At 44.4% G+C, this 23,131-nt stretch overlaps 1 protein-coding gene across 2 annotated transcripts; it reads left to right on the top strand.

Annotated features, from left to right (window-relative positions):
• The first annotated feature begins 1,627 nt into the window (after positions 1 to 1,627).
• Positions 1,628 to 22,946, top strand: NUTF2 (nuclear transport factor 2). 2 transcript variants are annotated; one of them, XM_071567477.1, is made up of 5 exons: positions 1,628 to 1,734; positions 9,734 to 9,858; positions 11,904 to 11,975; positions 15,416 to 15,514; positions 22,411 to 22,946. In XM_071567477.1, exons 2-5 carry the CDS (start codon positions 9,760 to 9,762, stop codon positions 22,522 to 22,524), a joined length of 384 nt encoding a protein of 127 aa, XP_071423578.1. In that variant the 5' UTR covers positions 1,628 to 1,734; positions 9,734 to 9,759; the 3' UTR covers positions 22,525 to 22,946. The 2 variants fall into 2 exon arrangements, with proteins under 2 accessions (XP_071423578.1, XP_071423579.1); XM_071567478.1 differs by lacking the exon at positions 1,628 to 1,734 and adding an exon at positions 6,792 to 6,954.
• The last annotated feature ends 185 nt before the right edge of the window (positions 22,947 to 23,131 follow it).

The following is a 23,131-nucleotide window of genomic DNA, read 5'->3' as shown; positions in this document are numbered from 1 at the left end:
ATCTGTGAATGCTGAGCCATGTGGCCAGGCGTGGTGCAAATTTCATGAGATTCTATGCAGTTTTGTTCTTTTTCCTAAAAAAGCTCTGCAGGACAGAGAACTGAATTCTGTCCACCCCTGTGAAGCACCTGGAGCTTTTATAGTCAGTCTCAGTCACTACTTGAAGTCCCACCATGTTCCTTGCCACTGGAATTGGGTGGCTGATGCTCTAAACCCATACCATGAAGCCAATGACACCCTTATGATGATCAGGGATGACCATCTGATAGCAAAGTTGTTGTCTTGGTGGTACTTTGTCCCAGATAACCCTGAGGATTGTGGCAGACTAATAGAGAGAAGCCTCTTGGTTAGGTATGAGAAGTGACAATACTGATTATATGGATGATTATGATTAAATGTATTGCTAATACAGTAATCTAAATATTGCTAATGCAATATACAAGCAGAAGAAGAAAACATCAGACCAATCACCTTCTGACCTTGTTGTGCCCCAAAGCTTGAGCCTTCCAGCCCAGAGTGCAATGTGTCCTTCTGAGGGCTCCTAAGGCTGCACCCCCAGCAGAGCCTGCCCTGTGCTCAGGGTGAGCACAGCCCTGCTGCTAACAGGCTTTGCTCTCTACCAGCAAGAGCCAGGCTGAACAGAGAAAAGCTCTTTTACCAGCTAGTTTGTAACTAATCTCATTTGAATACATGATTTACCTCATTTTTATAAGATTCCACAACTTTTTACTTGGCATAGGCAGGGCTGTGCCCCTTCACCTGCAGGGACAGGTTGGGTGAAGAAGTGGGTGGCCCTGGAGGTGGAGGCAGAGGCTGAGCAGCACTACGGCAGTAGCTGAGACAGTAAAGAGAGCACGTGTGCCATCGTGGGAGCAGACAGGCAGTGCTCAGGTTTGCCACCAGGGCTTGGGAGCCTTCAGGGCTGGGTTAAGATGCCACAGTCACTATGGGACAACCCCTAAGCCGCCTTCCAGGCTCAGCCCTGTGACCTCAGTGAGGACTCCTGTGCCCCTGAATCCTCCGTGGTGCTGCTTGGGGTTTTGGGGGGGCCCAATCCAGGCTTTTTAGACCACTTACCATTCACAAGGATTTATTTGAAGGTGTTTTTCTACCACCTCACACCTTCTGTGCTAACTTTGCTCACTGCAGGGAAGCTGAGTGATTACTTTAAATAAATTGTCACTGTATAGCTCTTGTGAGGAGAACTAAAATTAACTTCAGGACCTGCAGTTCTGGCTGTGGCTGACCACGTACATTCCCACACAGGGCCCCCAGGGGGGACACCCTTCTGGGCCCCACTTTGGAGTCTAACCCTGTCCCAGAGGGTACGACCGTGGACCAGAGGGGTCCAATCCCACCCCAAAGGGTACGATACTGGGGCAGAGGGGTCCAATCCCCCCCCAAAGGGCTCCAACCCTGTCCCGGTTCCCCACCAGGAACCGCTCCCACCCCACCCCACCCCTCCCGCTCCGCCACAATCCCACAATGCTCCGGGGCGGCGCGCGGGCCCCTTCCCTCATTCAAATGACCCACCGCGGGCGGTGGCGCGGGGGCTGTCGGGAGTTGTAGTTCTTCACGCCCCGCCCAGTGCGCGTCCAGCGGCCGGCGGGACTCGCCGTCCCGGCATGCCGCGGGCCCGGGCGGAGCGGGGCGGGGCGGGAGCGCGGGCGAGGGAGGCTGAGGGGGCTCGCGCCGCGCACGGGGCCGCCGCCGCCGCCATAGTGGGAGCCGCGGGTGAGTGCGGGGGGCGCGACCGGGAGCGGGGCGGCACCGGCACCGCCCGCGCGGCAGCGCCGCACCCCGCGCTCCCCGCCATGGGCCCGCGGCCCGGCCCCAGCTCCAGCCCCGGTCCCGCCGCGGGGCGCTGCCGGCAGCCGCGGGCCGGGCCGGGCCGGGCGGGGCGGGAGCCGCCGGCCGGAGCCGTCCTGACCTTCCCCGCCTTTGAGGCGCCGGCAGCGCGGGCCGGGAGGGGCGGCGGCACAGGGAGCCGAGGGGCTGAAGGGGCCCCGCGTGTGGGTGGGCGGGCTGAGGGCGGCGGCGGCCCCGGCACAGCTCCCCGGGGGAGAGAGGGGCCTCGGCCGGACCGGGCCCGGGGCTCTGATCGCGCCGGGGGTGACCGGGAGGTGCGGGCTGTGCCCCCCCTGCAGCGCCGGCGGGCTCCGGGCACTGCCGCCGCGACCCTCCGAGGCTTCTCCTCGGCCTGGTGCCCGCCGGGGGTGCCGTGCTGGGCTCGGTACCGCAGGGAGTAGAGCTGGACTGGGGAACCGGGAGCTGCGAGGGGGTCTGTGCAGCGCAGAAGGTGCACTCGGTTGTGCTGCTGCCTCGAGGTTTTTTCTCATGTTCTTGCTGTTCTCTGTCTTACCAGAAGGTTGTGCGAGGACTGAAGTTACCTGACCCGGTTGAGTCTTTGTCACATTGAAAAGGAAGAGTTCATTCTTCCTTGGAGTAAAAGTAGCCAAGTGCATGTGCTCAGTGATCTGCTGCGACCGTCTAGTTTTTCACTTTGAGTTGCCAGTTTCCAGTATGATCTGCAAGAGATCATTTTTTCTTCACCCTTCTGGCTGTTGTCACTTTTAAACTTAAAAAACAATCAAAACCTGGAAAGGTGTCCAGTAGCAAGAATCATGTGTTGCATTCAGTTAATATGAGATGGCTTTCTGTAGATATTTAAGTTGCCAAGATGCTGTTCTTGCAATTCAAATTTAACTTGCTGTTCAAGGCAGGCTTTTATAACGCTTCAGCTCACTTGAAGTCCATAATTTCCAGTGTAATTGTATCTTTTAGCGTTGTACATACTGTATTGCAGTTGAACTGATTGCAGAATTGTTGCTTGAAAGTTAAATCTGATTCCTTAATCAGCCGCTTTCTTAAATTGATACTCTTTTGAGGAGTTGTGCTCAAGCAACGTTTGTGTGTGGTAACTTCACGTTTTCTTTTTGTTTGTTTTTAAACTCCTAGATATTGTGGCAATTGTGGATTTTAAACGTTTTGTTGCTGTATCTGTAAGATAAAGAAATACACGGGTAGCCGTTCTCCCTTCTGTTATTTTAACTTGTGCCTCTGTTATTTTAAAACTAAACAGTCTTGTATTCATCCAGGGGAAAGGAAATGTGGCCTCAGCCTTGTAAACTTGAATTCAGTTTTTGATTTGCTTGAAAAATACTGGGGAAAAAAGGCAGTTTTGCAGCACTGTGGCTTTTGCTTAACAACAAAACATTATGTCTTCCTCTCCAGTTGTGTGTAATGTAAGTCTGTATATTTGAAAATCCTCCTGACTGACTCTCTGACCCTTGGGCTGTCAGGCTGCAGTTGGGATGAGCATCCAGCTGCAGGCACAGGGAAAGCTCTCCCAGTCCTCCCCATGTGGTTTGTGAACTGGTGGCCTTACACTTGCTGACGTCTCTAACCAAAAAACTGTACTTCACATTGGCATAATTCCCACATTAATTTGTTTTAGTGAAGTTGGAATAGAGGAATAAAAAGACTAAGGAGAAAGTACATGTATTTCCCAGAAGGAAACAATCTGCACCTTGTCACCTCGTGATTTTTAATTCCCCCTTCTCCTTTCCATCCTTTTGCTGTTCACAAATTTAGATTTCATTATTTTCAGATCTAGAAGTGTAGTTAATGTGATTTCTTGCAGAGTGCAGCCCATGGCAGGAACTGGGTAGAGGTCTCTGTTGAAATCAGTAGTTTCTGATTGGCCTGGAGCTGTGGTTTGCAGAGGTTTGGCCTCCATGGATCAGTCAACTACTGTGAAAATACCTGAGAGAAGCACTTTTTTCCTTCAGTCTCTGAATGTATGAATTTGCTTCTCAACTGGAAATTTCATAGGTTTTGAAACAGAGTGACCACTAAATTGGCATTTGTCAGACAGGTACAATGTATTGGAGATAAATGGCTGATGATTCACGATGTCCCTCAGTAAATTCCAGTATTTCCTCATCCCTGTGTCACTGCACTCTGCCTGGCCTGAGCTTGTGTAGTCCAGAGAAGGCTCCAGCAGCTTCATCGTGGCCCCAGCCTCTGTCAGGCCATTATTGGCAGAATGGAGCCAGGCTTTTCACAGGGATACCCAGTGGGAGGACAGGACACAAAGGACTTAAATTGGAATATCCTGGTTGGACACGGAGAGCTGCCCTCTGCATGAGGGTGGTCAGGCAGTGGAACAGGTTTGTCCTCCTCCTTTGAGCTGGAGGAGGTCCCTTACAACCTGCATTTTTCTGTGATAATTTGCATAGTTTCTTCTCTTGTGTGTGTATCCTTTGCTAAAGGAGAATAATCTGTTATCAAGTGTTGGTGGAGTTGAATCGATGACCTGTTTGAGAGATTGGCTAGTCCTGTGGCGCTGGTTCCATTGTGTTCCTAGAAAGTGCACGCTGGAGGCACTCCTGTCTTTGCAAGTTTTAACAGCAGTAAAAAGAGATTGCAGGAAAAATAGTCTAAAACTGTTTGCTGTTTTAGTTTTTTCCCCCACAGTCTGAAGACTGCTCACTGTTTAATCTGAGCAATCTAAAATATCTGCATGGTAGAAATTGCAGGAGTATCAGGAACCAAAACAACCGAGAGCTCTTCCATTGTCCGTATTTACTGCTGTTAATCAGTAGTGAAGGGTGCAGCAACTGACGGTCTGTACAGGGTTTGCTGTGAATTCACATGGACTCCTGCACCAGCAGCACCTGTTTAAAGACTGTGCTGGTGCTCTCTTGTTAGGCTGATTCTCAAATCCCCCTGAAAACAAGCTTGAATTGGATCTCAAGATGAGTTCAACATCGGTGGAGTGGTGTGTAGGACCAGCTTTAATATTCCGGGACTGTGGTTTATTTATGTTGGGATTACTTGCCAAATAAACATAGTCATAACCGAATAATAGAAGGCAGTTTTCTCCACTGACATATTAGAATGTGTTGGTTTGAGGTTTTTCCTCTTTGAATTCAGTGAGTTTTTTCGTGCTGTATTGTAGAAAGATTTTACTGACCTTATTTGCCTGTAATGGTTGTTCATTGATTCTTTGAATACAGCTTGCTTTTTAAATGTGGCAATCCCTGGCAAACCATCTGTGGTTTATTTAGCAGTTTATATTTTACCATTGCTTATACTTTTGTTGACTTTTTCAGAAAATGCAGCATTCTTCTAGAAGTGCAGGCTTGCCATGCTCCAATTCAAAATTACTTCATTTTTTTAATTGATAGCAGCAAGCTTACTTCTGTCTGTGCCTGATAGTGCAGTAAAGCTGAACTGCTGGTTGAAGCAATTTTTTGTCCTTTCTTCATGCTGCAGAGATGTGACAGTAGCCCACCTGCTCCAAATGTCACTGGTGCTTGTGTTTCAGAGAGGGCAATCTGTTTGTTTACTTTTTCCAAGTAAAAAAGTGGCTTTTCCTCAAGTGACACCTCTGAGTAGCTCTGACAATGCTGCTTGAGGAGAAGGATGGACTCTGTCCTGCAGCTGACTGAGAATCATCTGCAGGGTTGTTTCATTGTTTCTTGCTTGGGAAGGAAGCAGTGGGAGAAGGTTTTATCCAGACCTGTGGCAGAAATGGGTCTGTTGTGGACTGTGTTCCCCTCAGGAGTTATGGGCAGTGTTGGTTGGCTCGTGCTGATCTCTCATGCTCGGAGCTAAGGCAGAGAAGGAAGAGGGATGAGTGTAGACAGGGACACCAAAACTGAGGCAGGCAGTGGAAAAGATGCTGCATTTTTTGATTTTGTGGACAGAAAATCTGCTTCCTGAGGCCAGTGTAACACGAGTTTTATGCGAGGTCACTCATGGCCCGTGTGAAGGCTTTTCTAGGCCTCTGTCTGATACCCTGATACATTTTCCTCCTCTTTGCTGGGTCCTGCAGCCTCACTTGGTATTGGTGCCATCTGCCACATGCCAAAGCCGATACTTGGGATGTTGTGACACCTTGTAGGATGAGAATTGTAGGAAATGTGATGAGAGATGAGCAGAGGGATGGAACTTACACTTGATGTGTCAGTGTGTGGCTTGGCAAAGGTATTGGAAAATTTGATTTAGATGTCACTGTGCAAAAGTCCCCTGCAGAGCAGCAGTCCCAGTTCTTGCAGTGTCAGCATGTACCTGTTGGAGACAAAAGTTGCTGGGACCTTCAGTTTTGTGTACTCTTACTTGGTTTCAGCTTCTGCTGGGTGGTATTTGAGGTGGGGATAAATTCTCTAGTATGAGCAGATTCCAAGAAACTGAGTGAATAATGTGAGTTAAAGTATTGCACCCTGTGTTAGTAGCTCAGCTTTGCTGCTCTGGTTTTGTGAAGAAACTGTTAATCAAATGGACTGTGATGTTCTTAAGTGAATGTGAGGAGGTAGGTTATGTTTGAAGTGACAAAGTCAAGCAAATTAATTAGCTTAAGCAAATTATCTCCTTTTCCGTGGGGAATTAAGGTGGAATATCCGGTAATACACATGCACAGTAGTAACTTTCAGCAGCGCCTTTAAAAGGACAGGTATGCCATGTCTTACATGCTTTCCAGCTTATTGAAACTTCTTTTGTCTGGCTTTATATTAACTGAATATTCTTGTCTTTGTAACCAAACTTTGGGTGAACCATGGACAGATTTAGCTGGATTGCTCTGAGACATTTCTGTGTTGTCCTGGTGTTTGACAACATCAGAACATGTGCAGTCCTCGCTTTGCAATAGATCTTAAAAGCCTTTTATATTACATCTATCTTGTTAAAACATTGTACTGATAAGTGTATCACTATGATCTTACATGGGTGGTGGCTCACTGAAAGGGATTGGGCTTGATGAAACAGATGATTCCCATCTTGTTCTTTCTTTAGGTACATCTCTAAGCTTCTTAGACCTGTAACGACAGGCAGAAAACAGGACAGTGTGGAGGAAAAGCTGACGAATCAGAAGAGGAAAATAAAAAACCTTTCCAGGCAGAGAGAGTGTTCAGCAAAACCATATATGACTGGCACAGGAAAGACAGTAAGGTTGTAACAAGCAAATTAAATTAGTCAAGGATCATTAATTTCAGCCACATCTTTTAGCTTGTTCTCATTTCTGACAAAATCAACATTATAATTGGTCCAGTTCATGCTGGTCTTTTTATTTATTTAATAGTATTTTACCTACCAAAATACAGCTACGTTTTTAGGAGGAGATAGCCAGCCAGCATACTAATCTTTGAGTTTAGAAACCATAATTCTACTTTTCATGTTTAAAATATGCATTCCTTCATTTCTTGCAGTCTCTAAGGCTTCCTTACAGTTGTAGGATTGAACAGGAGGCACCTGATGCTTGAGTGAAGCTGTTGTGCCTTAAGTGACTCATGTACATCTTGGTCTTGGGTTTGTGTGTTGGCACAGTGAGCTGTTCAGGGTGAATACACATCGTGTGTGTGTGTAAATTTAATTTAGCAATAGTTCACTTGCTTTGGCTTCAGGAGAATAAGCTGGTGGTTTTCCTGTGTCCACAACTTCGTTTCAGTATGAGGTGTTCGACTGTTGAGCATAAACACTGTCAAGCAGATTTGCACTTCAGTGTTTAGGAATTATATCTGATAGCGATTGAATTCATGGGTTGAAGTTGAAGTTTGCTGATCCATGGAAAGTGAATCAAAGTGATTTTTACTGTGCTGGTGGTTGAGTCCACCACAACCCTCACAACCCACACACCTCCAGGTACCCACAGGACTGGACTGGGAACAGCAGACAGCAAAGCTAAATCCTGGTACTGCTGGTTTTCCAAACATGACGTCAGTGCTCCCTGTCAGCAGGGTGGGCATCACTTGGCAGAGTTTCCAGGGAGTTCATGTGATGGTTTTAGGATCATTTTCTTTCAACATAAGGTACCTTAATACAGGCTGAAGTTGTTGGATTTGTACCTCAGCTCCAGGTTAGGCCGGGATGTGGCAGTTACGGATGTGCAATCAGTACAACCAATTTGCTTGTAAAGAAGTAGGCTTAAGTTGTTTGAGGTGTGATTTGGCATGATTTGTTTTTTAAATCTGTTGTACTTGGCTGGGTTTTTTTTCCTTTGTGATCTGTTTTCCCAGACAAGTGACCACACTGGGTAAAATCACCCAGGCTGAGTCATGTACTCAGTGCAGTGCTTGGGAGAGTGACTGATGCCAGATTGTAGATCTCTTTGGAGCAGCTGAAATACCAGTTATGTGGCAACAAGTCTTTGAATTTTTAGTCTATGTTAGTGTGCAGGGCTGTTGAGTGTGATGTTGAGCATACTGCCTAGGTGTCTCATAGTGAAATAAGGATGTTTAAAAATGTGACAGGTCTTGTCTTTGATTTGTATCTTGCTTTGGTAGTTGAATTTACTGCCCTGAAAACATGGATGCTGCCTGATGTTATGCCATAGATCGAATAAAAGGGATTTGCTCTTCTGTAAGTCTGGCCAAATATATGGATCCTTAAAACTTCCAACTTAGAGCCTGAACCCATATCATTTCCCATTTACTTGAGTAAAACTCAGGCAGCCAAAGGTCTGAAATACAAAAAGAGCTTTCTTGTCCAACTATGCACAGAAAATTAGGCTTTGGAATACCCCATGGGATGGTCTTGGGAATGTGTGTTTTGCTTCTCTTGGGAATTTGTCAAATCTTAAACAGGTGTGTAAGTAATGGACATCTAAAGGAAGCCAAAATAACTATCATATCCCGTGTCCTAAAACAGAATTTCACACCTTTCCAGACTTGGCAGTGCAATGGAAACCTGTAGGTCCAGGATTCCTGCTCAGGGATGGTGAGGAGAGACTAGTGGCTGACAGGTCTTGGTGTTGAGCAAGTACAGTTTGCATGAAATAAACTCAATTCTTAGAATATAATGTAGTGGGGTTTGAATGCAACATTTTTGTGTTTTGAATTTTATCACAGTTCTTCAGCCTTTCAGAGGGACATCAGGATAAATAAAAATTAATTTGCTTTCTTGAAAAATGTAATGGCATTGTAAAGCCATCATGTGTAAGGATGGTGTGTGATGGTCTGTGGGCTGGGTCTGTCCAGTCTGCTGTGTGTGCTGTGTGTTTAATCCCTCTGGAATAGAGGGACTTGTGTCAGAAGGATGAGATGATGCCTCTGAGCTTCCAGCACCTTCACTGGGAAGTGCAGATTTTCACCACTGGGAAAAATCCTGGTTTGTGTCTGAAAGTTACTACAGGTTCAAATATAAACCTTGAGAGTACTGCAATGTCAGTGACAGGATGGAAGAGGATGGGCAGTAAACCTGTGTTAAGCAATGAGCTAGTGAATTAATTCCTGTTGTGTGCCATTGAGAGGACATCTCAGAAGAACCTCTGGATGGTGAAATACCTGAGGAGCTCAATAGATGAATCAGTTGGTGTCAGCCACTTGCAGACAATCCATGGTAACAGGTCAAGTTGAAACAGCAAACGCTTGCTGGCTTTTTCAGGTGGTGTAATTTCTGCAATATGTGAAGATAAGGTGATATATGAAGGTGAAGTTGTAACACTCATTTTTGTTCTAGTTCTCCACTTTTGTACATGAGATGGAACCTCACACTGAAATAGCACCACAAACCAAATGCTATAATAAGTAACTAAACCATTTGTTATCCAAGACTTTTTTATTTACAGAAAGTCTAACATACAGAGGTGAGATTTGTCTTACTTATCTAACCAAAGAAAAATTCAGGCCAGCTGACAGGATTTGTGTTTGCCAATGCTAATACTTGAGCCAAGTGTTACGCTTGTTCCTCTGATCTTTCTGATGATTTTCTTGGTTGGTTGTTTGTTTCACAGTCACTGGCTCTGGGTGAGGATTCAGAATGGGAGACAAGCCTATCTGGGAGCAGATTGGGTCCAGCTTCATACAACATTACTACCAGCTTTTTGATGCAGACAGGACTCAGTTAGGAGCAATATATGTAAGTATCTACAGAAAGGGGGGGCTGTGTGCTGTTATCTGTCTTGATTTCCCTATTTTGATGTGTGAGAATACACAGGGTAATGTACTGGGTTTTATCCTAAATCCGGTGTGTCAATCAGTGCAATCACACTTACTCAACTTTTATTTATTGCCTTTTTTTTTAATGTGTCACTTCTGTTTTGAGCTTTGTTTGCCTTCCAGGCGGTCACACTCATCAAAGCCCTGGTTGGCTGTAGACAGTGGCTTGTATTGGAGGGGGTTGATGATGATCCTGTGATGAAGTGCTCTGTAAAACCAAACATTCTTGCTCAGTTTGCCATTAATTCAGTCATGGATTTGCTTCGATCCGTCTTGAAGCAGGACATGATTTAAGTCCTACCCTGTGTTCAGCAGTTCTTGCAGGTGTTTCTTGGATCTCATGCTCTGTTGATCCTCTGAAGATTAAAAGAGATTTAAAATTTTGAATCCAGTTTAAAAACGTATAATTTGTGAAATCTAAATTTAAATTTCCTCAAAAATTAGTTTTTTATTTTTGCCTCTTATTTGGGCCAAAGTAGATTTGGATTCCGAAAATTAAAGACTGTACCTAACAAACCCAAACAACACCTCCTTTTGGTTTTGGGGGAAGATTCATAGAATCATAGAATCGATTGGGTTGGAAAAGACCGCCAAGATCATCAAGTCCAACCCTTGGTCCAACTCCAGTCCCTTTACCAGATCATGGCACTCAGTGCCACATCCAGTTCCCCTGGAGCATGCAGAGTGCTCTGTGTGTGGAGTTGATTACTGATGGCGAGCAATGCTGCTGGGTGCCTGAGGTGTTTCAGCAAGACACTCAAGTCTTTCAAGCCTTCCAGTCGCATGTCCTGTTTTTCTGACCAGTTTTTCATGTGTTGAATGAGCTGTGTGAAGTTTCAGCAAGCTCTTGAGGACTGAGCCTGGTTAAATGCCCTCTGACACCCCTCCTTACACCTCAGCAGTGCCCAATGGCACTGATACCATTTGCTGTTGGGTTGGTTGTATACTTGCTACCTGCCAGATTATTGCTTTACTTTGCCCAAGCAGCTCTGTACAGAGCCTATAATGGGAGAAAACCAAGCAGTCTGTTCAAGCCACAGCTCTAAATATGAAGGCTTTTAGCAGTTTGTCATGTTATTACCAAAATACATTCAATCCTCAGAAGACTGGTGAAAAGTACAGCCTAATTTAAATTCCTGGACACGTGGCCTTCCACACTATGAACTCCTGGCTTTTTTTCACCCTTAGGGTCTTTCATTCCATGGAAAAACCTATGCACAGTATTTGGGAGAACTATTATGCAGGTCACTGATGTGTGTGTGTCACTTTGTGGAGTTCCCAAACTATAGAGGATGGGACCCGGTTTTGTGCGGCTAAAATGCACCAAGGTCACAATTTGTCTTAATTTGGGGAGGTTCTGCAGAAATGGGCTTTTAACAATGAGCCTTTACCTTCAGAGACCCTGTGGGAGCAAACAAATTTTATAGCATACAGGAATGCAGCAGGGAGCTCTTGGATTTGGTTTGTGTTCCTGTATCACTATTTCCATCACAAGTTTCAGTTTATCTTTAGTGGTGTAATCCAAGTCATTCAAGCATTTGTCTCCTATCCCAGGCAGGGATCTGGCCAGTCACTTTTGCTATGAATTGCTCGAGTATGGTGAGCTGGAGCACCACCCTTGTGGTGCAACTCATTTTGTCAGTTTTCTTCACGTATTTTTATCTCTCCACTTGCTTGACTTTGTGGTCATAGGATTTTTTTGGTATCCTTTGGATTTTCTTCTGAAGGCTAACTTTGATTCAAAGGCAGGAGCTTTTTTGCAGGTAGAACCATTATAGTGTCTATTTAATTTCTAGTTGATTGTTCCAAACTTTTTAAATTGATCTTGGTGGTTTCTTTCTATCTCCCTTCGAGGTAGTTTTCAAATAGCTGGATTCTAAGAATATATCCTAAATAACCAGAGTCTCCTACCAGGTTTGCTCAAGGGTTACCTAAGCAGGTTGATGATTCTTTCTTTCCCCCTAGATTGATGCATCATGCCTTACGTGGGAAGGACAGCAGTTCCAGGGCAAAGCAGCCATTGTTGAAAAACTCACTGTAAGTCTATAAACTTTATGAATGTTTTGGGAAACAGTTTGGAAGACTGTAAGATAATTGCTTCTGAAAATCTGAGTTAGAATTAAGCAGTTTAAAAATCTTGGATACAGAACTTGTGCTTCTAGCTTTGTTCTTCAAAAAATGTGATTTATTGCTACATAGCAGGGGTGTTCCATTGGCAGCTCTAATGGTGTAATGCTAATTGAGTCCCTAGTTTGCAAGGTTGTTTTGTGACTGCAGTTGTATTTGACATTATTGATTTATTCTTTTTTCAAAGGTCTAATGCATAAGCTGCCTCTGATCTAGAGCAATGAAAGGTGTCTTTGCTCTTTTAAGGCATGCCAAGGAAGAAGCAATAGCAAGCCTGTTACTTGGATCTGTCTGTGATAAAGCCTAGACACATTACTGCAAGAAACAACTTGTTTTCTGATACGTAAACTGCAAATAAGTTCTGTAGTGGAGAAGCTGACTTATCCTCAGTGCAGATTTGTCAGCAGTTCAGATGTGAGCAGGTATGGTTCAGGACTTTGGAACATGTGTTTCCTCTTCAACAAGTAAGAGGCCAGTGGAACTCCATGTTCATTTAATCAAATTTGGAGAAGTTTTATCTTCTTGAGTAAATTCATGCTTCTGTTATAAAACTGAGTCTATTTATAAGCTGTCATGAGACTAGAAAGTTTGTTTCTCTTTCAAGATATGCAGAGGACTTGCTTTTTAGGTCATAAGAGAGTCTGCTTAGAGCATGGTATTTCAGACATACTTCACATTGAGGAGAAAAATCTTTGTAACTTGTCTTGTTGCACAGCTACTGCTCCTGACTTACAGAATTGCTTCTTTCATCCAAGGCATCTTTAACTGTAAAGACTGAGGTTTGCCCCTGGGTCTGTGTTTTAGGTGCCTGTGTTGCCTTTGAGAAGGCCATGCACTCAGAAACAGCACAGCTTGCAATTGCTCACTTGTAGGTGAGGAGATACTGAAGCTCCAGAGTTGTTTGTTTGTGTACTCAGTGTTCTTTAGACTTCTGGGCTAGCAGCCATTTAGATACCCAACCAGCCAAGCATTTGCTTGGTCAGTGTCTGACTGCTGCCTTGGATCCAGCCCAGTGCAGATCCAGCCCCTTCCCCACCACAGCTTTGCTCATCTCCACCTTCCCTGTCTGCAGTGCAGGTTTGCCTTTCTGAATTTATGTGTTTGCTGCAGTCTTAACTGGTGAGTGAAGACACACTACTTTGCCTTAGGGAAGCTTTTTCTGACTTGGATTCATCTGCTTAAAGTAAGGAAGAAAAGTGGTAAAGTTATTCCGTGCCCTTCCACTGCCAGGGCTCCTTATGGGGCTGTATCAGCTTACTGTGACTGATGTCGCTCAGCATTCCCCTGTCAGCACTGAGCTGCCTGGGCTCTGCTTGCTGTTTCAGCTTCTTGTGCTCACCTACTCTGTGCTTCTGGAGCTGCTTAGTCAGTTGAGCAGATCCCTCAAAGTTTGACACTGAATTTCTTTTGCATTTCTGCAGTCATGTGTCCTTCAGCACCTGGCTGGTGAATCGATGTAGGCACAAAGAGGTGGCATTTTCTTTGACATCAAATTCTTTGCTGTGTAACAGCAATGCTGTGGCACCTTTTCAGTCTGCTAATACTGAAAAGGTTCAGTTGGGCATGGTTGTATGGGCATTGCTCTGCCAGCACTGGCACACCTGTACCTTGTTACAGTATGGGAGGTGACACTTGTTCCTTCTGTCCTAATTAGTGCTGGACATGTTTCACTTACACTGCCTGTGCTAATTATGAGCAGCCTGATTACGTTGAGCATTTGAGATCATAATCACGCAGTTCCATGAACATACGGGACCAACGAAGAAGCTGAGGCAGCTCATCTTGTTGTCAGGAGTGAGTTTATGCTACTCAGATTTAGTCTTGCATAATTTCTCTTGTCTGATTTCATAGTTTTGCTCGTGAGAGCCTGGTCCAATTCATCAGAAGATGCTAAAAACCTTGGTTGTTGTGTGGCTTCTTGCTTTTTGGACACGTTTATTGTGCTTTTCATATCACAAAATCCTTCTCTCCAGTACAGATGGATGTCCATAAGCAGCCATCCTTTCGAGGTTGCCTCTGCTTTTGTTAAAAAGCAATGAACTTTCCTGTCTGTTACTTTGCTACTCTTTCCAGTGGGATTTTCCCCCAGTGTACCACAAGTAGCTCGCTAGCCTGGCCAGCCATTTGGGATTGTTTTTGCTGAAGGGGTTAATCATAGAATCATTAAGGTAAAAGATGTCCAAGATCGAGTCCAACCTTGAACTGAACACCACCTTGTTAAGTGAATTACAGGACTAAGTGCCATGGCTGGTTGTTTCTTGAACACTTCCAGGGATGGTGACTTCTCTGGGCAGCCCATTCCAGTGCTTAACCACTGTTTTGAGTGAAGTTCTTCCTTATGTCCAGCCTGAACCGCCCCTTTGCAGCTTGAGGTCATTTCCTCTTGTCCTGTGGAATCAGACACTTGAACAGGCATTGTCTTACCCGTCCTAGTCTTTGGTTCCTTGTCACAGTTTTGCAGAGCTCGTTTCCAAAGCCTTTCCTTCCTCGCTGTGTTCTCTCCCCAGTCTCACCTCTCTTGTCACACTCAAAGCTGGGCTCTGGATACAGTGCATTCTTTCCCCTTCGTCCCTCTGTCTTTTCCAGAGGCTCTTTTTGCAGCACTTGTTCAACAAGAAGCTGTTGTGCTGAGGTGGGACTGGACTTTGTAGTTCTCTTTTGTCAAGGAAGGTGGTGCAATGTGCCAGCCTGTGCTTGTGCAGACTGGGGGCACATTGCACGCTCATTTGTGGGATGGTGACCCTGGAAAATAGTCTGCTGGTCGTTCAGATAAGACTGCTCTGGATTTTTTTCTAGGTGTTGCTAAATGTCTATCCCATATTACAAACCAGCTGACCTGCTTTGCCCTTCCTAGTTGCTTGAGATTGTACTCCCAGCCAAGAGGAAATTCTGCAAGGTTTATTAAAGGGTTCTTGAATAGTGTCCCTCTAATTAGAGGGCTGGTCCATACACTTAATTTGCTTCCTCGGGTCCTGATCCTTCTGCAGTTTCTGTGTTCTCTGTTATCCAAGGATTCAGCTTCCTGTATTTCTTCCTAGAGCCTTATGCTTGTAAAGCCAAGGCTGTACTTCACACCTGTGACAGTAGGACTCATGTCTTTACCTGGGGCTCATAGGAAGTCTTTGAGGCTCCTGCCACTAGAGCGAAATGCAGAACTTGTCAAAGTCATGTTCGGTTCTGCTTCAGCCTGTTTTCAAATCTGGGAAGTGCAGCAAAGGCATCAAAGTGCCACCTGAGCCTTGAATGATCACATGCTGCCATCCTATGCATGGATTTGCTCAATCTTTGTCTTGTAAGTTAAGTAATGCAATTACTGTACATTTCCTTATTTTGATTTCTTTTCATTGCAGAGCCTCCCTTTCCAAAAAATACAACACAGCATCACAGCACAAGACCACCAGCCTACACCTGACAGCTGTATACTCAGTATGGTAGTGGGACAGCTTAAGGTAAACTCTTTCCATTACAGGCTAACAAGTGCTTGCTTATGTCTTAGATTTTTGCAGGATTCTACATAATCTAATTTCTGAAAACATTAAAATGCTCTTATGGGTGGGAAAAGAACATGGGTAAGCTTTCACTGGGACATCATTATTCTGTTGTTCAAGACTGTCAAGAAACTGCTTATCCTTCCAGATACCTCACACTGGGTAAACTGCCTGCAGTTTGACAGTCACGTGGTCTGTCAGGAAAAGCACCACGATTTTTACTGTGCATACAGATACCATGTGGCTTACAGAGGCATCAGTATTTCCCTTACCCTGATGCAGTAAGGTTTCAATGCCCTCTGTTGCATTTAAAAGCATCAACACAGTGTTCTTGGACAATATAAGGATGTGTCGTGTAACGTCCTCTTTGACACATCGAGCTCTGATTTAGCAGATTTCGTTTTGTTAGTTGACCACACATTAGTGAGTCCCTACTTTTCTTTGCTGTCACAGGACATGAGAATTCAGTCCTGGTGTTAATGCAGTCCAGTACCTCTGTAATCAATAGTGATTCAGCAGTGGGAATGTTGCCTCTGAGGTCAAGCACTTACTGCTGAAACAACTTCGTTGTGTGCAGAATCAGATTATTTTTTAGGCTGTAGTATGACTATGTTGCTGTGTGAGTGATACTCCTGAACATGTAAACTTACTCAGTCTCCCAATATACTTGGGCCACAGACCTGTAAATTAATTGAACAGCTTATTAATGAAAGACATTGTCCTGGAATCTGCAAAAAACATCCTGTGTGTAAAGTCAGGTGGTGGATTCACCATCCCTGGAGGTTTTTAAACTGAGATTGGATGTGGCACTGAGTGCCATGATCTGGTAAAGGGACTGGAGTTGGACCAAGGGTTGGACTTGATCACAAAGGTCTTTTCCAACCCAATCCATTCTATGATTCTGTGATTCAGCTGTAGGCAGAACTTGCTCACAGTGGGCAGTGTTAGTTTAAAAAGTGTGGAATTACATAGCAGTAGTTAAAATTATCAGAGTTAGTTTGGTCCAGCCATGCTGTGAAGTCAGGCCTCTAACACCACCCAGTCTTTAGGGTTACCTGAACCCAGTTTGTTTTAAAATAGTTTAGATTTCCTTTTCCTCTTAACTCTGAATGTCACGTCCAGTATCAAGGCATTCAAACGTCCACTGACACTGATCTGTTTACTAAGCAAACGCAGGACTTCAAGTTTGAATCTGCTTGCTTAGCTGTTCTCTTTGTTTTGGGCTGAGCAGTTGAGAAGAGCAGTGTCCAGTGTATTGCATCCACTTCTAAACCTAACATAGACAGCTTTGGCTCTCATTAAAGTCATTCCTGCTTCTCAGCTGCCAGTTGGATTCCAGCTTTCTGTTGCTTGGTCTCACCCGCACACACTGTGAGGAAAAACAGCCCCAATGTGACCATGGAAATCACTGAGTGGCAGGATAGATATGCAGGCAAACATGCTGATCTTCTCAGCCTTGCTCTTGTGTGTGCACACAACTCTGACAGGACCAAGACTTTTTGACCCAAGGTCTTGGTCCAGTCACATCTGCACCTGGTTTTGCACAGTCATGTTGTTAAGGTTACTGCACAGTCATTAAGCAGATCACAGCTTGCAGCAGTGGTTCTGTTGAATCCTGTGGCAAGATACCAAGTTCTTAAACATTTTGTAAAGCTATTGGGTTTTCTTATCCATTAATTTAGAGGGATAGTAAATGGAGTCTGAGAGCTTTCCATAAATACCATGACTTGGAGTAGTATTTCCTAACGTATGGGTTTTATCCTCTGAATAATTCCAGCTTGCTGAAATAACTCAGAATAATTTGGGGATCATGTGTTAGTGCATCTGAGTATTTGAAAAGAACATACAAGATTAAATTATCCTTCCTGTCAGATCAAACTCAACTTGTTTGTGAATTCTTAGTAGATGAGGACACATTTTTCCACCCTTCGTGTGTGTGTCTCAAACCTTAGCTTTAAAAATCACATCTTAATCCCTGGGAATCCTGCTTCTCACTGAACAAGTGTCCAGAAAGTCAAAGTCAACTTAGAACTTCAACTTCATGCCTCTGCTATGTGTGAGACTTACATAGGTGGGCAAATGAAATACCAGTAACAGTGAAATATCAGTAATATATGTATATATCAGTAATATCAATGTGATATCAATCAGTGTATATCAGTAATATCAATGAAATATCAGTAGCAGCATGATGTGAACATGAACCTGCCAGTACATGAAGCTGGTTGTCACTTTTTCTCGTGTGAATTCATACATGTTGACAGCCACTTCAGTGCCTCTCAGTGCTGTGCTGTTGTAATACAGTGACTGAGAACCACCAGATTCAGGTTTGTGCTTTTTAACAGATGGTTCATCTGTAGCTCCAGTTGATCAGCGAACACTTTAATATGCAAACGTGGAGCTCCAGCTTGGTGTTCCTTAAAGCTGTCTTAGTGCTGTGGCTGCTCAGCCCACATCTGTTGGCCTCAAAGAAAACTGTAGAGAGTTTTGCACAGGGAAGGGCACTTTCAAGACCATCAGTAGCAGAGTTTGAAGGGAAAACCCAACCACGCTTCCTGCTTACTGTTCAGTTATCCTTTTCGTGGAACTGGGAGCCAAATTCTTCAAAGCCCAAGACACTTAACAAATATGCTTTTAATCCTCTGCAGTTTTTCAAACTTGCATTGTTTCATGTAATGAAGGAGCATGCACAATGTTTGATAGAGTAACCCAGAAAAATAATAGTGCTGAAGTACCTGTAAGTTGTCGTTCTTGGCATGATATTTAAATGGATTTTTTGAGGCATTAGTTGCTTGAATTGCTCGTCCCAAAAGTTCAGTGGAAGCATCAGTCATGCTGAGCAAGCTGGGCATGTCTTGGTTTCTTCTTTAAACCATTTAGGAGGAAAAATAAAGCAGAAAAACTTTCATTGTAAAACATGTTTAAGTAAATATATGAAAGATCCTCTTTAATGGTTGCTGAGATAGGTATTAATGTTTGAGGGTTTTTTATTATTTTGAAGAGGTGTAATAAATACACATCCACTTATCCTGTTGGTTTTTACTGCTGTTCATGGCCTGGGTGCTGCTTGCTTGCTCCAGCTGGGAGGAGTAGCCTTTAGGAGTGAGTTTCGTTTGGTGTGACGCTGCTTTGCCAGTGTTCATCCACAGTGTCACCCAGTACATCCACTGCTTCACCAAGTAACATGTTTCTCCTGTCATGCTCAGGCAGATGATGACCAGGTTCTAGGCTTCCACCAAACCTTTTTGTTGAAAAGTTTTCAAGGTGCCTGGGTGTGCACCAATGAAGTCTTCAGGCTATCCCTGCACAACGTTTAACCCTCTGCCTTATGCGTCTTCCATGCAGTCCTAGTTAAGTAAGGAGTGCTCTCTTCTTGCCTGTCTGTCCCCTGAGCTCGGCTGAGGAGCATGGCTGTGGCTTGTTCTCAGAGCCAGTGGGGCACATCTGTGGCTCTCCCCAGAGCATTGACGTGATTGCTGCAGAATTAATTGTCAATAACTAATTGTTATGCGGTGTTTCCTAGTCTTAAAAGGAAAAGGAACTTTGCAATTAAAATCACTGGATGTTACTGTAATGCATGCTGAACACTTAAAGCATTGCTTAAAGCCTGTTAAATGAGGCTTAGCAGCTGAAGGAACCTCAATCTGAAGTAATTAGCCTTTCGTTAGAGGTGAGGGTTGTTGCAACACTGCAGTTCAATCCACAGTTGCCGGGGATGCTGGTGAGGAGTAAAACCCTCTCTGATGGACAAGAGGAGGGAAGCTGTGCAGCTGAATTTGGATTGCAATGCAGTCTTGCATCTAAAACGCTGACATGACCTATGACTCTGTGAGATGAGGACTTTCTTTCGAGCCTCCAGGTCAGAAGGGATGTAGAAAAAGTGGAAGAGGTCAAAAAGCTGCCAATATTTTAGGTGTTGGAAAGCTTGTGGAGCCAGGAGAGGAGGTGGCTGAGGGCAAGCTGCCTGAAATGTGGGTGGAAAGTAGTTGAGTACTTTCAACCTCAGAGCAAACTCTTCTTCTTCTTGGTATTGCCAAAAGATGTAACAAGGCACAGTCATTAGAAACCATAATTTGGGAGGTACAGATTGGACACGAGGGAAGATTTTTCATAGTCAAAATTTTGGCAATGGACTATAAAATATTTACTTCCTCTTTACTACAGGATTTTCCTTGTGTTTAAAGTATGCTGCTCCTCTGTGCTGTGAAGACATAACATGAAAGGAATAAAAAACCCCAATGATGTGTGACTCCATTGTGGCAATTTGCTGTCTGTACCACAGCAAGTGTTTTGGAGAAGAATTCCCTTTTAATTTTTCTTCATGTGTCCGGTCCAGAATTGCTTAAGAAAGGGGAAATTCTCCTCAAGCCAAAATACAAGATTTGCAGAGCTCTTGCCAGAGCCTACCTGGGCTTATCAGAACTTGGGGAAACCTACACTAAAGTTGGAGTTGGACCAAGGGTTGGACTTGATGATCTCGGAGGTCTTTTCCAACCCAAACGATTCTATGATTTTGTGATTCTATGATTAAAGCTAGGCTGGTGGTGGTATTTTTTTCAGAGGTATATTTTAAAACTTGCTTATGTCAGTAATGACAAACTTCAGTTTGGTGTGAAAACTACTCACACAACTTGCAGATGCCCCAGTGATCTACAGTGAAGAGCCCACAGGGCAACTGAGAGCTGAGAACCCTCCAGCTCCCGAGCACCAGTGAGTCTGTACTGGGATGTGTTACATTTGGTACCCAGGGGAAGCTGGAAAAGGCACAAACCCGCGGGTTTCGGGGCACAGGCACTGCTGTAGCACAGACATGCAAGCCTCTCTTCTGGGCAGCTGCAATAAGGATAACAGTTGTCTTGAAATAATTGGCAAGGCTGCTGTCATATGTGCTAATGAACTAGACGGACGGCTGGGCTAATCCAGCCTAATTGCTTGTGTTCACACTGGGCTCGTTTCTGCAGAGCCTCTGCCTCATGCACAGAGAGGTGTGTGTTGATGAGACAAGCTGCCCAGTTCCTCTCTTGGACAGTGTCTGTTGGCACTTGTCTTTCTTTGAGCGTTTTTCTTTCATTCATCTATTGAACACTGACTTGCTCGTATTTCTGGCCTTACTTTGCTGCCTCCTTAATTTCTGGCTGTACTGGTTTCCTTCCTGGTTTTGTAGTGATATATTTGTCTTGCCAGACTGATGCCCATGCTGATTGCATTTTTGCAACCTACAGAGTTGTACTTAATTTACTTTTTTTGCTAGGAAAATATCTGGTAGCTGGATAATTTTTCTTGTCCTTTTCTGACTTCGTTGTATCATTATAATTTCTTTAGAGATAAGAAATGCATGCAGGATTTGATATGTGGGTGTTCTCTGTGTATTTATGCATTTGCTTATTTTTGGGTGTTGATTTTCTGTTCCTTCCCTAATAAATGCTAACCCTGTGCTTGCCTTGATAGCTTTTGAGCTCTCAGCTAGTTTAATAAATAAATATACATCATCATTTCATAATAACTTACCTGACTGGCGAATCTCAGGCCTTTTTGGTTTTCTTCTGTGAATTAGCATACACTTAATGAAACTGCGCTTCATCTGTGCCATGTAACTTCCTGGGCAGCTGCCACTGAAATCCTTGCAGTGGTTTTTGGATCTGAATGTTTCTTTTCCACACACTTGATCCCACCACTGCTCTGGCAGACTTGCTGTTCTGTGATACAAATGTTGTCCTTTGAAAGTGGCTCCTCAAAGCTGACTTTTTTCACAGGCTATTTATCACTTCAATGAATATTACTTTTTGAGTAAAAATTATTTTTTGTTTATTTTGTAGGCTGCTTTGCTCTTTAAACTTTTCATTTGCTGTTCTTAGTGAACAGCAGCAGAGCGTTGCCAGTGAATGTGGGGCTTTGACAGCCTATTTCATGTGCTGCCCTGGCTGCTGCTCTTCAAGGCTCTTTTTTATGCATTTCCCCCATTTTCTGAAGGTGAAGTCATTTCTTGAAAGAATAAAGCTTAAAATCCTCCAAAAATGCTGAACTGAACACACTGCAGTCAGTATCAGAAGGTTGTTTTGTAGCTTGGTCCTGTGTGCTGTTCAGATTAAATTCTGCTGTGTGATTTCCTTGATTTGGGAATCATTTGTGTTGAAGATTTAATTCCTGCATGTGTCTGAGAAGACTGGCAAATAAATATTAGGTGGGAGAACCAGTCTCCCTGCAATACTATTTTTACTTTTGTAGTAATACTGTAACTATCCAGGCACTGCACCAGCGTGCCCAGACGTGCTGTCAGAGGCAGCAGTGGAGGCTGCAGAGGTTCCTGTGCTTAGAACATATCCCTGCAGCTGTGCCAAATGCTTTGATACCCCCCAGCTGTTTCTGGACAGTGGAAGGGGAAAGTACCACATTGCTGGCCACCTGTACCTGCTCTGGGAAGGCTTTCAAAACCCAGAGCATTACCTGGATCATTCAGGCAGTGCTCTTGGTACCAACTTCAACAGCAACTCCCTTTTGACATCAACCCAAAGGGCAGCAGATAAAAACTGAACCTCTTTGTTTTAAGCTTGATTCCTGGGCAAGGGATTTGTGGTTCAGCACTGAGGGAGGTGTGTTCTGTCAGTGTGGTGAAGCTGTGGAGTGACATGTCTGCAAGTCTTCAGAAAACCCCAGATTCAGGGTTTCTGTGTCGCTGGGCACTGGGTGTTTGTCTGCAAAGTCCCTCGGAACAGACCCTCTGGTGGCATTAGTGTGTCCTGAGGTACTACACATCTTACAGCATGTGCTGTCACTGTTAATGTCAGCTTTGAGTTGTCTTGGAATAAATTTCTCACAAAAGAGTGTTTTGAACTTTGTTCCCCCCTCTCTTTCCACAGGCTGATGAAGATCCTATCATGGGATTCCACCAGATATTTCTATTAAAGAACATCAACGATGCCTGGGTTTGCACCAATGACATGTTCAGGCTAGCATTGCACAACTTCGGCTGAGCTGCCCATCCCGAGGCACCCGTGCTTTTTTTTTTGTTTTGTTTTGTTTTCCTCCTCTCCTCCTAACTGGTATTATTCACACTCACAGAACATTCCAAATATCATACACAAACCTGCAGCACTGCAGAGCGTGAGCAAGACTTGTGACCTGCCCTTCTGCTGAGTTTACATTGTCACTAGATGAGTTTCTTGTGCATGATGTTTGGAAGTTAGACTTAGCTGCATTTGATAAGAGAAATTTTGTGTTGTACCAGCATGCCTCGGAAAGAATTTATAATGCAAAAGGTTGTTGTTTATGTACTGACAAGATGCTCTATAACCCAAAGAAATGAAAGAACAGCAGCCTCTACAGCCCAGTTATTGATTTGTTCAGATGTTTCAATGCTACGTTACACAATAAAACAGAGATTTTCTTAAAAGTTTAAATTGTTTTAATCAGTTGGCTGTGGTGTGTGTGATACTGCTTGCTGTGGGTATCCTGTGTCTGCCTGTTGGGGAGATGCTGGGGAGATGCTGGGGAACTGAGCAATGCCTGGAGCTTCACCCGCGAGGGCAGCAGGGCAGGTCTGCCCTCGGCCGCACCTCCTCACCTCCCTCTCAGCGCCTT

Source organism: Pithys albifrons, chromosome 12 (genome assembly GCF_047495875.1).
Source record: "Pithys albifrons albifrons isolate INPA30051 chromosome 12, PitAlb_v1, whole genome shotgun sequence".
NCBI lineage: Eukaryota > Metazoa > Chordata > Aves > Passeriformes > Thamnophilidae > Pithys > Pithys albifrons.
The sequence above is the reverse complement of the archived record's forward strand: the minus strand, read 5'-3'. Positions and strand labels throughout refer to the sequence as shown.